The sequence below is a fragment of the Poecile atricapillus genome, chromosome 1, assembly GCF_030490865.1.
Source record: "Poecile atricapillus isolate bPoeAtr1 chromosome 1, bPoeAtr1.hap1, whole genome shotgun sequence".
Classification (NCBI taxonomy): Eukaryota; Metazoa; Chordata; class Aves; order Passeriformes; family Paridae; genus Poecile; species Poecile atricapillus.
The window spans coordinates 86876638-86889641 of NC_081249.1; the positions used below are offsets into that span (position 1 = coordinate 86876638).

At 43.2% G+C, this 13004-nt stretch overlaps 1 protein-coding gene across 3 annotated transcripts in view; it reads right to left on the reverse strand.

Annotated features, from left to right (window-relative positions):
- RIMKLB (ribosomal modification protein rimK like family member B) overlaps positions 1 to 12325 on the reverse strand; it is a 40554-nt gene extending 28229 nt beyond the window's left edge. The window contains exons 1-3 of one of the 3 annotated variants that reach the window (XM_058859298.1): positions 12201 to 12325; positions 10476 to 10977; positions 4193 to 4410 (exon numbers count right to left, since the gene is read on the reverse strand). In XM_058859298.1, coding sequence (XP_058715281.1) covers positions 4193 to 4367 — 175 coding nt within the window. In that variant the 5' untranslated portion in view covers positions 4368 to 4410; positions 10476 to 10977; positions 12201 to 12325. Of the gene's footprint in view, positions 1 to 4192; positions 4414 to 10475; positions 10978 to 11993; positions 12114 to 12200 lie in introns of those variants that run through there. The other 2 variants (XM_058859279.1, XM_058859289.1) reach the window with 2 other exon arrangements.
- Between the last annotated feature and the right edge of the window lie 679 nt (positions 12326 to 13004).

Genomic DNA, 13004 nt, shown 5'->3' on the forward strand with positions numbered 1-13004 from the left:
ATCTAGCTGATTCAAAGAGTTTTTCTTACCATTATATGAAAACACAGCAATTTTTTATCCATCCTTACCCTTTTTTCCCCCCAGCTTTCTCTACTTTACAGAAATCTTTCAACTATGCCAATTCCTCCAATGTTTATTTCAAATTATGTCTAATCCCGTGTGAGAAAAAAAAATCAAAAATCACAACTACTCATTACTAGCTCAAATTAAATAAGAAATGAAGGGCAGATCATATGAAACAAAATCACATTGTTCAAGATGAGAGACTTAAACAAGACACTGCCTTCTAATGCAAAGTTCAGGCCCACACTGGAAACCCAGCTGCCTAAATCAGCACACCAACCTCTACCAAATTAAAAGAATCTATCTTCTAAGTACTTCCTCTGCAGAAAAAATAAAGGTAAGAGATCTGTTTCCAGATGCTACCCACCTGACTTAAGAAAAGCCAGCTGACTGTGCACAATTACAGTTTTAGAATACATGACTATTATGCCCTTTTTATTCCTCACCTAAGCTGACCACACATTCCCAAAGGAAAAGCCAAGAATGTCTTAGGAAAAGTTAATACTTTGTTTTATACTTTAGTCACTCCAGCATCTTCAACAGTTCAAAGTTCATGAAAGCAACTTTCCTTAAAACTATTTTCCTTCACAGGACAGTATCAGAAAATATGGAATTTCCAAAAAATTTAGGTTTAGGTTCAAGAATTTAACTCTTCAGAAACTTAGGCTGCAGCTACACCGTACAAATTTAAATCAAAACAGCTCAGTATTACCCTCCATATTTTTTCCACACAGGCACTCTTGCCCGTGCCTGTGCTACAATGTTGTGTGTGTCTGATTCAGTAACCACCTCAGCAGGTTCAGCCCACCATAGGAGCAGAAAAAAATAATTTATACAGCTCTACTTTTCCACTTATTTTTTCTCAGCTTTTGCCCTGGAAATCTAAAGAGTACTACTGCCACTGTGGAAAAGAAAAAGAAGTGCATGGCTTGGGTAAGCAGACACCTATTCAAGTAAGGCATAAACCATAGTTAATTTCAAAAAATACTTGTTGAACTTATTTCCAAAACTGTTTAAGCATAAATCAGTTTAAGAATTCCCTTCTAGACTAAAAAGGAAACACTTTAATTCTACATCTTTTAACTTGTATTTACAATCACTTCTGGATTCATGCTGTGTTGAGGTATCTAATGTGCATCTTGAGCTGCATGCAGGTTCATCATCTGGTCAGTGACACTGGGACTGTGTGGGGTGCTTGGCATTTTGGGTCATCCTGAGTTTCAGCTGTGAAAGAAAAGGAACCAGCAAGGATTGCTGGGCTTACACTGTTAGTTTGCCTTGGGAATCCAGCCACACTTCCCATCCAGCCCTGCAGTACAGCAGAGATCTGCCCCAAGGAGTGACTGCTGCTGAGTCCACTGAGTGAAACAACCCCACCTCCTCCCCCTCTCCCTTTGGCCATGGCAAATGTTATCATTTCTGACAGACACAAATTTTGTAAATCTCAGCCTCAGAAAATCTTTATGCATCTGTCTTTGGGCTGGGCTTCAGCGATACCTGCATCACTGTGCTCTACTGCAAGGTATAAGCCATGTGGTTTCTGGAAGAGACAATTTTCACATGTATCCCACAGATCTGCTCAATTTTCCTAAATTTAGAACTGTCTTTTCCACTCTACCCCTGTGAAGTAAATGATTTTTTAGCTCTTATGCTGAATTTTTGGTCTCTGAAGTCTCCAACCATGCTCCTGACAGTCAGCAAGTGCACAAGAAGGATTACTGACTCTATCACCTACAGAAATACCACGGGTTTTAAGTTTTAAATAGCATCCTGCAATATCAAGCTTGACTGTGTAAATTTAACATTATTCTAACAATTTACTTAAGAAATTGCCTTGGTTTTAATGGACAAAAAAAGCTCTAATCGAAGTGTGAATATGTGGGGAAAAAACCCAACTATTACTTCCTCCAATATCATATATTACCTTCAGAGTTTGAGCCTTGAATTGCCAAGCTTTCAAGACAAATAATGACAGAAAAGGATGCAAAAGCACACATTATTATCCACTGAAGATACATTCTCTTCAACTCCTCTATGTCATAGAAAATTTTACTCAACCTGGATCCCTCACACAGTAGATAACAGAAAAGGGTACAGAATGTGCTAGCTCCTGGATTTTGTTCCAGGACACCTTTTCCTAGGCCAGCTGAGGTTTTTAAAAAGGAAAATGAAATACAAAGCTTTTGCATGTGTCCTCCAGCAGAAATCTTTATCAAAGCATGTTCAAAAGCTCTAGAAAAAACACAACTGGAAAATTAAGAGGGAAGATTTTTTCACTGCTCTCCAAGAGAAAGAATTGTTTTATACAAGACAATTCCAACTCCTCAGAAAAAAAAAACAAAAACCCACAATTAGACACACCAGACTACTTACAACAAAATTTCTATCCACAATCTTCCAGCATTTTTATCTCACTCCTTTTCAAATGATGTTGTTTACATCATAGTGAATGAACACTTTGTATGAGAATAATTTCCCTTTTCTTGCATTTTTTTCTAGTAATTTTCTTAATTTTTCTTGTTCTTATACTACACGTTCTTCAATATTAGTTTTCCAACTTGTATTACTTTTATCCTTCCCCTTGCAATAGACATAGTGCTAGGAGACATTAGACAGAAAAGAGCAGAACAGTCCACAATTTACACTTGCCCTATTTAATTCCCCAAAAAGAGACAGAAGACAGAAAAGAAAAAATCACCAAGAAATAAAAACAGTATTGAAATGCTGAAGGACTAATTATGCATCCCAGAGACTGCAGCTACAGTCCAGGATGGCTGTGTTCCCATTACACGCTGTCCAAAGGAAAGCACGTTCAGAGCTCAGACTTTCTGACAAGAAGTTACCTTCATCTGAAGACACCCTACATTATTTCAATCTGTGATACAAATCGTAAGACTCCTCAGATTAAAAGACAAAACAGGTAAACAGAAGTTTAGAAATACCAGATTAAAAAATACTGGTTTTACCATCCATGTAGTAAAAATTTCATACTTGATTGATTCATGCCAAAATAGGGTATAAATTCTGACCAAAGTTCTTCCCTGGAGTCAGTTTTATGATTCCCTTCCTACATATGATTTCCCAAAGAGGAACAAGGTATACATGGCAGCCTCCTCTTCATGGCTGAGGGTACTTTCATATTTTCTTCCTGAACAGAATTACCCTAATACAACTTTAAGAAATGTAATTCTTCCCTGGGTCTCCAGCAGTACATTTTTTTGACTGATAAATGGGGAAGAGGAATGAAAGAGCCAAGGGTAAAAAAAAACCCACTGCAGTCTCCTTGCTTTAGGAAATCCAAATTAAAAAATGTTGGAACAAAACTGTAAGTGTTACACAGCTTGACATTGGTGGTATTAGTATCTTCCTATCAGATAAGCCTACTATCTACAGAATCCTTTTACTTAACATTTCTAATGCAACTTAACATTTTACGTTTCCTTTTTAATCACCACAGGGAAAAAAAAAGTTAGTAGGAAAACAGAACAGAAATCTCACCATTTAAATTTAAACACTGTAAATTAGTTTAATTCACTGTAAATTGTAGTAATACCTCAAATTATTCGATGCACATAGTTTATCAGCACTGTTCTTTTTTGGAATTCACGTAACTCCACATCTGTACAGCAGTGTGCTTTAGTTACATCACATCATAACCTCTAGTTCCATGACACTTTGTACTGTTCATTGAAAATTCCTTTCAGATTATTTCTGGTGTTTTCTACTTTGGAGCAACAGAAAGAAACAACAGAAGAAAAAAGTCCCTCTGAAACTCTTAAATGTGACCCAGAAAGGTCAAATACTGAAGCAAAAATCAAACTCCGTGATTCCTTATTAATTCAGGGGTCCTATAGTCCTTATCCTGGACTCACCAAAATGAAACAACCCTCCTCTCTTTTTTGCAGAGGGACAGCAAAAGTGGTTCTAATGCAAATTAGCAAACTGAACAATTATATTTGATTAACATAATAAATTCTAAAAAAATGGTATGATGTACATCTACATGATTTAGATGATGAATGGTAGGTAGTCTGGCATACATGGAATTCATTAGTAAATAGTATGCTCCATTCTACAATCTTTTCCCAAGCACCCCCTCAGCACACTCCCAGCCTTAGCTCATTCTCACCAAGATTTCCATCCTCAATGGTCAGCACCACTTCATCCATCACCAAGGCCCGGAAATCCAGCTCCTCTTCACAGCACTTGGCCTTAAGTGCTCTCAGGATCTCCTGCTGAGGGTAATCTTCTCTGATGCGACGGTCTGTTAAGAACCACAGCCTGGGAGCAACTGAACTGCACATCTTGGACTTGTCTTGCAACCTCCAAGGTCTTCTTCCAATGGAACTGCTAGACAGTGGAGAAGATGAGACTCTGTTAGAGTACACAGGCTCTTATCTTCATGATCCCCACTGTACTAAGTCCCACTTCCTCTGCACAAGTCAGTCCATTTCAACAGACTGCAGTTTCCAACCTCCAAGAAGCAAAATAATATCTACACCTACTCTGCAACCAAAAGTACCAACAACAGAAACAAATCCATTTACATTCTATGGAACGTTAAATGCTAGAAATTAGGTCTTGGTCCTCATCCCAGCTTTCTCCTCAAGAAGTACACAAAGATGCAACTACTGGTACTGGCAGTAGCATTCCTCTTTCATGACAGTACTAAAAAGCATGCAAAGAACTGAAAACAATTTGAATGGCCGTGTCTGAAGGCCAGAACTTCAACTTCATGATCAGGTTAATCCTTCAACTGAAATAACTCCACCCTTCTCCTAGGTACTGCTAAAATACCCAGTGACAGACCTGATTGTCTCTTTTCACCACATATGGAAAAGGGTGACAAACCCTTTATGTTAAAAAAGCAGACCAGAAGAACAGAAATTCATTACCACAGAGTCTTCCAAGTAACTACTGTTTTGCTCTCACAAATATTTCACATCTGCTGTGAGATACACTTAGAAATATATTAAGTAGTATCCAGAACACATAATAATGGAAAAACCAATGGAACAAGGAGCACCAACGAAATACAGAACATTAACGCATGTAAAATAAAGCAAAATCAAGGCCAGAATTTCAGTGGTAGCCCTTTCTTGCTTCAAATCAATTTTTTAAAATCACCTTTATACATAAACAGCACTAATAAATTCAGGACCAAGAAGATAAAACAGTTCAAATTGAAGAATTTCAGTAGGGTTAGAACTGATAATAGCGAAGTACTGCTATTTAAAACATCACTGAAATGTTTTAAAAGCTGTAAACCAGTCACAGGTACATTAATAGACTACTCCTTTATGCTCAAGAAAGGCAAGCATGGTGTAGGGAACATGAATTCTGGAAAAAACCAGAAGAGTTTTCTGTGTCACCTTTAAACTTTCCTATTAAAATAAAGATGCAAAAATCATCACTTTCACCAATGTAACTGACATGAGTTCCTAGCAGAACTGAACTTTGAGACAGGAAAAGGAGTTTTGCCTGGTAGTCCTAATGACTGCTGCCAGCAGACAATGTAAATACAAAAATACCTTTAGTATATAATTTTAATCACTTGATATTACAAAGATTTTTAGTTTCTGCAGCAGGTCTTGGGACAAAAGGATTGTTTAGTTACAACCATATGAACGAGCTAGACTTTCTTAGCATTAAAAAACTACTTTTTTTTTCCTACTAGAACAGCTTTTACTTAATTAAAAAAAAACAAACTAAGTGGACATTTTTATTCCTGGTACTGAGAACCATAGTAACAAAGTGCAAAGATTGTGACTTTTTTTTCCATTGATTTGGTAAATGAGGTTCAACAATAAAGCCAAGAACTACAGTTCTTCATGCTTTAAGACTGGACAAAGGCAGAAGCTAGGGAAAGACGATCACAGATCCAGACCAGTCCTTGAATGCATTCAAGATGTTCAAGGTAAAGCAGGAAAAAGAGTGTTTGCTCCCTGCAGAAAAATGGGTGTGGGAGGTTATAAGGAGTATCTTTTGATCTCTCAAAGAACCTCTTTGTTCTTCAAAGCAGCTCGAAGCGAAAAGTGCAGGATGAAGCTTGGGCTAGCAATGGCTGACATCTATCAGGTCCTGCCCCACTTGTGTCTCCCTAAACAATGGATGTCTGGACGCGGCAGTTTACAGGGAACTTCCTGGAACAACAGCCTGGCCTGGGCAGCGGGACAGAGCGTGTTTGGCAGGCCGAGCGCGGCGGCCCCGGGCACTGCCCCTCAGCGCTGCCATTTGCGGCGGGGCTGGCGAGGCCGAGCAGCGCCCCCTGCCGCCCGTGCCCCGGCCCGGACGGGCGCATCCCACACAACAACGACAGAAAGCCGAGGGCACGCAAAAACACACCGCGCACGCTTCCTCAGCGTTAAAAGAACAAACAGATAAACATAAATTAGAAACCATCACGTATTTTCTGCCTGCTTGGGGTTTTAGTTTGGGTTTTTGTGGTTTGAGGGTTTTTCCCCCTCAGTATTGGTCTAACGCTGATACAAGAACCAAGTATTTTCTCCCCATTTTTGCTTTCTTTGCCAAACTGCTTCAATTTTTCTCAAACCTCTTCTCTACGTGGCCCTACCTCCACCTCCTTAAACACACCATCACCTCTCCCTGACTGTCACTTCAGGACTTAATTTCTTAAAAATCAGCAAAGGGTCAAAGAAGAAGAAAAAAAAAAAAAGTATATCCTCCTTCCTCCATCTTCTACTTTTGAAAGAAGTTACAACTTTGTCAAGAAGGGCCATCCATACATATCAATGAGGATATTAAACCAGCAGGTGTATAAAAATGCCTTGGGTGTGGCTATCAATCTCTATCCTAATACTACATCTCATTTGCTCAAAATCTTAATGGTTTTATAAAAGTACATATGAAAACTCCCATTTTATCATAAGACAGGCAAGTAATAATCTCACATCTGCAAGTAAAGACTGAGAAGCTCACTTTAGAACAAGCCACAAGCCAGCAGCAGAGACCAAAACTACTAATCCTAACTCTTGGATCCTTCACTTCCAACCCAATACTGTATTTTTTTTCCCTACCCAAAAGAATTCCTTTTTCACACTAACATTCTGCTCCTAAAAACAGAATATATTCATCCATTTCAGCCTCACCTTATAATCTATTTGATTGTGTAAGAAATCTCACATAACAAAACTTGCAATTTACCCTATTAACCCAAACATCTTAAAAATCCCTCCCACATTCTCAAGAAAATGGTTTGTAGGAGGAAAGCTGGCCTCACAGTCAGATGCACAAAAGCACTAAGCTCTGAAGTTGGATATTATTGCCAGAATTCTTCCCTGAAAACCAACTCCACCCATTTCAATCTAAAAGACACAGCCTCAGACAATGCTGGGTGTGCAGAGAATACTTCCTAATCCATGAGAGCATCTATTGCAAAGTAACTATGGTATATATAAGGGGAAGAGCAGATGTTTAAATAACTTCAAGATGGCCACTTCAAGTGCACTTTTCACTCAAAGCTACTATAGTCAAAATAAGTACAATCTTTCAATAACTACTTCACAGATTTAGGTAATTCAAAGGCAAAAAATAATCATAAACTTAACTGCATGTAACAGACTGGGAGAGGGGAAAAAGGATGGTATCAAAGTAAAAGGTCTGTGATAAAAATCAAACTGTGTGTCACATCAGCCAAGCAGACACTGCCACAACTGCTTCAGGAACACACTGCATGGAACAGATTCCTTGCAATTTACAGAGGGAATGAAAGCTCACCTCAACTCTCAGCTGTGGCACCCTTACACTGCTTAAGCCAGGCTTTACTCCAGCAATCACACAGCAGCTTCCTTCCCTCCCCAGCACATACAAACCTATTTCCTCCCACATTCCTTCAATCTGCAGTACACCTCTAGCAGCTGTTCTAACAAAAGCACTCACTGTGCTCCTTTCTGACTTTACATCATATATGAATATGTTCTATTGAAATAACAGGGAATTCAGCCAATCAGAACAGCTGTCTAGAGAGATCTGGAAATCTTCTCTGAAGACCACTCTTTTTGCCTTCAAGGGGCTGTTCTCTTCACAGAGAAGATTAGAGACCGCCCTCTCCCTCCAGGAATTGGTCTCCATGGCTCATTTACTCATTCTCCTGTCTTCAACACCCAAAAGTAGGAGAAAAATAGACTAGTTTCTTTATCCTTTTCACAATGATGTATTTCTCTTAAGATGAAACAAGAAACCAGATTTATGTATTATTGATAAATGTGAAAGATGAAAGGTATCTAGTATGAAAAAAAAAAAAAAAGTTCAGTATTCTTTTCGTTCAGGATGCAACTACTCAATGCTTTGTAAATTAAAAAAATCTAGGTTGTGTCTTCTTATGGGAATGATGAATGGAATCCCAGATGTTTATAGCATCAAGAATCAACGTGATTTAGCTATTTCACCTGCTCGACCTGTGATCTGACGTTGCAGCACACTCCCACTGCCTACAGTGGGATCTGGGAAACAAGTTAGTGGAACAGTTATTACCAGCAGCCCCTCCCAGAATCACCCCGTTTTGAGATCTTGGCTCACACGCTCAGTTACAGCACTGTGCAGGTAACGCGAACTCCACAGCTTTCAGTGGTTAACAGAGAGGTAAAATCTAACCTTAGTTTTAGCATACCTCTAGGCATGTTTAATCCCTACAGCTGAGACACTGACAATAAAAAGCCCAGGGAAATGAGAAGGAACAAGCAAGAGACTGACAGTCACAACCGCCATGGGAAACGGAGAACTAGGAAAAAACTGCTCCAAGCACTCGCCTCACTTCGAGTAACATTAACAACACCATTAATGCTTATCCCTTAATACTCATTCTCAGAGCAGCGCTATTCAAGCTGGAAAAGGTATTTTGACTTCCTTTTCATCATAAATTAGCTTAGGCTTGAAACTGAGTACCCATTTTCAATAAACCAATCATCTCTATCATTACAGCAATTTCTAGAACGCCTGGAAGGATGCATTTCAAGACAGTGAAGACCTAAGAATGGTTGGCTGTTGCTTGCAAGTTATCTCCTTCCAGAGACACCTCAAGGCAAATCTGAATTATAAAGTCAATCTTAGAGAGTAGACCAGTTAAACAGCTAATGAACAGTTGTCCAGCACATGACCCATCATGTAATCCATACACTGTCATGGAGGTCTCTGTCTCATCTTAATGAGAGCAGTATTTGAAACATCCCAGAAATAGGACTTTCTATGTCATAGGGAGAGCAGGTCCGCAAACAGTTTACAGCTCTTTCGAGCATAATGCACAAGTGATATTTTTTTCCACACAAAGATACCAGCATGATGATCATCTAAAGAAAATATTAAGGAAATATGTATGGATGATGAATGTATCACATGGTGATAGAGAAAAGAACTGACATCTTTAGAAAAATAAATCCAAGATAAGTCAATTCGCTCCTGACAATGCTGCTTCATGGTGATGCTTAAGGCCAACATCAAGAAAAATTCCTCTTTTACGTACCAGAAACTAGTTTTCCTAAGATTGTCACATAACTGTTTGAGAATCTTTGGAAAGAACACATTTTTAAAAGCTGAAGAATCTGAAAAATTAAAATATTTATTTAAATGCATTTTATATAATATATTGAAAAGCTGCAGCACAATCTGTCCACTGCTGCTGCATTATCATCCACCCTCTACACATGCATCGGAGAATTGAAAGTCTCTGCAGGCAGGTGAACCCCAAGCACACCTCTTTGAAAGCACATCACACTATTCACCTCCTTTTCCCTTTGAGATTTGTAGACTGCAACCGCCAAAGGATATGGGAATATATTAATTGTTCCCATTCATTCCCACCCCTGCAGACGGGCAACTGCACTCCCCATGATGGCTTTCATTTCCCTGTCTCCACCTTTGCACTGAGTGATGTTCAAGATGCTAGCAGCAATCCTCCCAGGCACAGCTGCCTCTGAAAGGCGGACATCCACACCCCCCATCTTTCCTCCTCTGTGTTCATGCTTGCAAGTAGGAGGCAAGATTCCTCATTCACACACCCCACTTCCCGATTACCACCGAATAATCCATCCTCTTTCCTCCCCGCAACATGAGCCCAATACTGGTCAGCATCAGCCATCCTTCTACTTCAGTCTTGGTATTTTTTCCAACAACAGGCTCTCAGCTTTTTCACACCCCTCCACTGTCCCCGTGTGCGCACGCACGCCCGTGTGCAAATAAAACACACCATTTCCTCCCACATCAGCTGCTTTTCCACCTGCGCCAGGTTCCCCCGCAGTGTGGTACAATACCCCCTCTCCTCCCCGATCCGCGTGTACACAGCCGGTTTTCCCTCCTCCCTTCCCCCACCCTACAGCCTCTGTGCATGCCTCTCCCAGCGCCTGGAGTGGGGGAAGGGAAACATGCACTGCGTGAATGAATGGGCTGAAGAGACTTACCAGAAATTTGGTGAGGAAGGAGTGGAAGACGAAAAAGACACTAAAGATGGGTGTTTCCTTCAGCGTGCCAAGTGCTGCTTCAGTTCTGGCTCCCTTAAGGAGGTCACGTGTCTTGCTAGGTACCCCTTTTCCTGGATCCTCTACTAACCAAAAAGGCTGGCACAGAAGTCTTCTGGATGCCTCCCTGCACTACACCCCAAAGGAGAGAAGGGTACTACTGAAGCTCCCAGAGCAAGTGAGCAATGATAACGTTCTCCTGGTCCTGTCAGGCACTGTCTATCGGATGCCTCTGGGACCTGGGTATATTTCTGAGGGAGGGAAGGGGGAGTAAATGAATGTTTAAAATAATTCCCAAATTGTTTTCCCCTACAGAGCAGGGAAGGATGGGAAGGAGTAAAAAGAGTACTGGTGAAGAGCTGTAGCTTTCTATGTAAAAGAAACTCAATCCTTGTGTCTCTACTTCCTCAGAACTAAACCCCTAAATGACTGAAGTCAGCAACACCTAGGGAGGAAAAAGAAAAAAGAAGAAACATCCCTATTAGACATAAACATACAAAGGTATGAAATAAACTAAATCCCAAAGGAAGAAAATGAGCTATTCAAAACAGTAAGCAAAGTCAAAAAGAAAATGATGACATGAACGTAATTAGGGGAAATGCACAACTTTAAGTATTTTACACAAATATACTATCACAGAAAAACCAATTTTAAGGGGAAAAAACCCACAAGGCTAAGCAGTTTGTTCTTTTACTTAAGAATGTGCGTTCAATGGATAGATAAATCCATACCTACACGGGAACATATGAGGAAATTAAGTTTCTAAACCTACAAAAACTATTTCTATTTATTTGTGAGCCTTAAAACCTTTAATCCTCTCCCCCAGAATAACCTTTAGGATTCAGATGACACTAGAGGAAAGTACATTTCACTTCAGAAGCGTGTGTTCCTATGCATTAGGAGCCTATATTACCATGCATTAGAACCCATTCTGCCACAGAAAATAAACAGCGGTTTATAAACGGTGACAAAAAAAAAGAAAAAGAAAAAAAAAAAAACAAACAAATCAAAATAACATGTCTGGAGGATGCTTGCTTAAATGATGGAATCAATCCAAGATTAACAGTGGCACGCTTGGAAAACGGAGCCCCTGGTAAGATCCCAGGCAGTAAAGTCACCGATGTGCCACCAGCTCTTTTTTAAACACCGGAAAACAAAAGGGGAGAGGAAACCTAGTTGGGAAGATCTTGCTGCCAGACCCAACGCCAGCCACACACCCCCCTGGCTCCATCACGTGAAGATCAGCCCCCACAGCCACCGCCGATCCCCACGGAGCCGTGCGGGGACGCGGCCGCCGAGCGAGCCCGCGGGGCGGCGGCCCCCACCCCGCGCTGGCAGCGCTACCGACTCGCCCGCCGGAACGCGGGTCCCGGGCCGGGGGCGCGGCCCCCCCGCCCCTCCCGCCCCTCTCCCCTCGCACAGCCTTGCGGCCGCCGCCGCCGCTCCCCCTCCGCCACCCACCTGGGCGCCCCGGCGGGCGCGGCGGGGAGGCGCGGGCAGCTCGCCCCGCTCCGCGCGCGGGGGATGCAGCACAATCACCATGGGCGCAGCGCGGCGGGGCGGGACGGCCGTGAGGGGACGGTCCCAACCACCCCCCCGCCCGCCCCCTCCCCGGGCACGGCGGACCCCACCCCCGCGGGCTCGCGCCCGCTCAGCCCGACATCTCACCCGCCCCGGACACCGCCGAGCCTGAGGGGACCCGCGGGGCGCCCACCCCCACCCCCTCCGGCACCGGGCCTGGGAAGAGAGGGCGCGGGGCGACGAAGGCTCCGGGGAGACGCGCCCCTTCCTCCCCGCCGGCGGCGCGGTCCTAGAGGGAAGCGAGCGACGCGACGCGACGCTCTGCTCGTCCCCCCCACCACCACCCCGCCTTCCCCCCTGCTCGGTGTCCCTCCTCCCCGCGGCTGAGGCGAGGAGGCCGCGGCTGTTCCCAGCACCGAGCCCCCCGCCCGCCGCCGCCTCCCGCGCTCGCTGCCGCCGCCTCACAGCGAAGCGGCGGCGGTGCCGTAACGGCCGGGCCGGGCCTGGCACGCGCGGGGCGGGCGCGAGGGCGGTGGCGCCGGGATGCCTCGGACCGCGCTGAGCCGGACCGGGCCGGGCCGAACCGAACCGAGCTGCTGCTCGAGAGCGGCGGCACCAGCCGCGAGCTGAGACCACTCCTGTCTAAAGGCCTCCCACAGAATGGGTCAGGTTGGAGGGGACCACAGTGGTCATCTGGGCCAACCTGCCTGCTCCAGCCGGCCATCCCAGAGCTCGTGGCACAGAATTGCGTCCAAACAGTTCTCAAATATCTCCAGTAAGGGACACTCCACAACCTTTCTGTGCAATCTCTTCCAGCACTCAATCACCTGCACAGCAAAGTTCTTCCTCATATTCAGGTGGAACTTCCAGAGCACCAGTTTCTGCCCCTTGCCTCATGTCCTAATAGTCGGCACCATCAAGCAGAGCCTGGCTCCATCCTAAGGTGCCCCC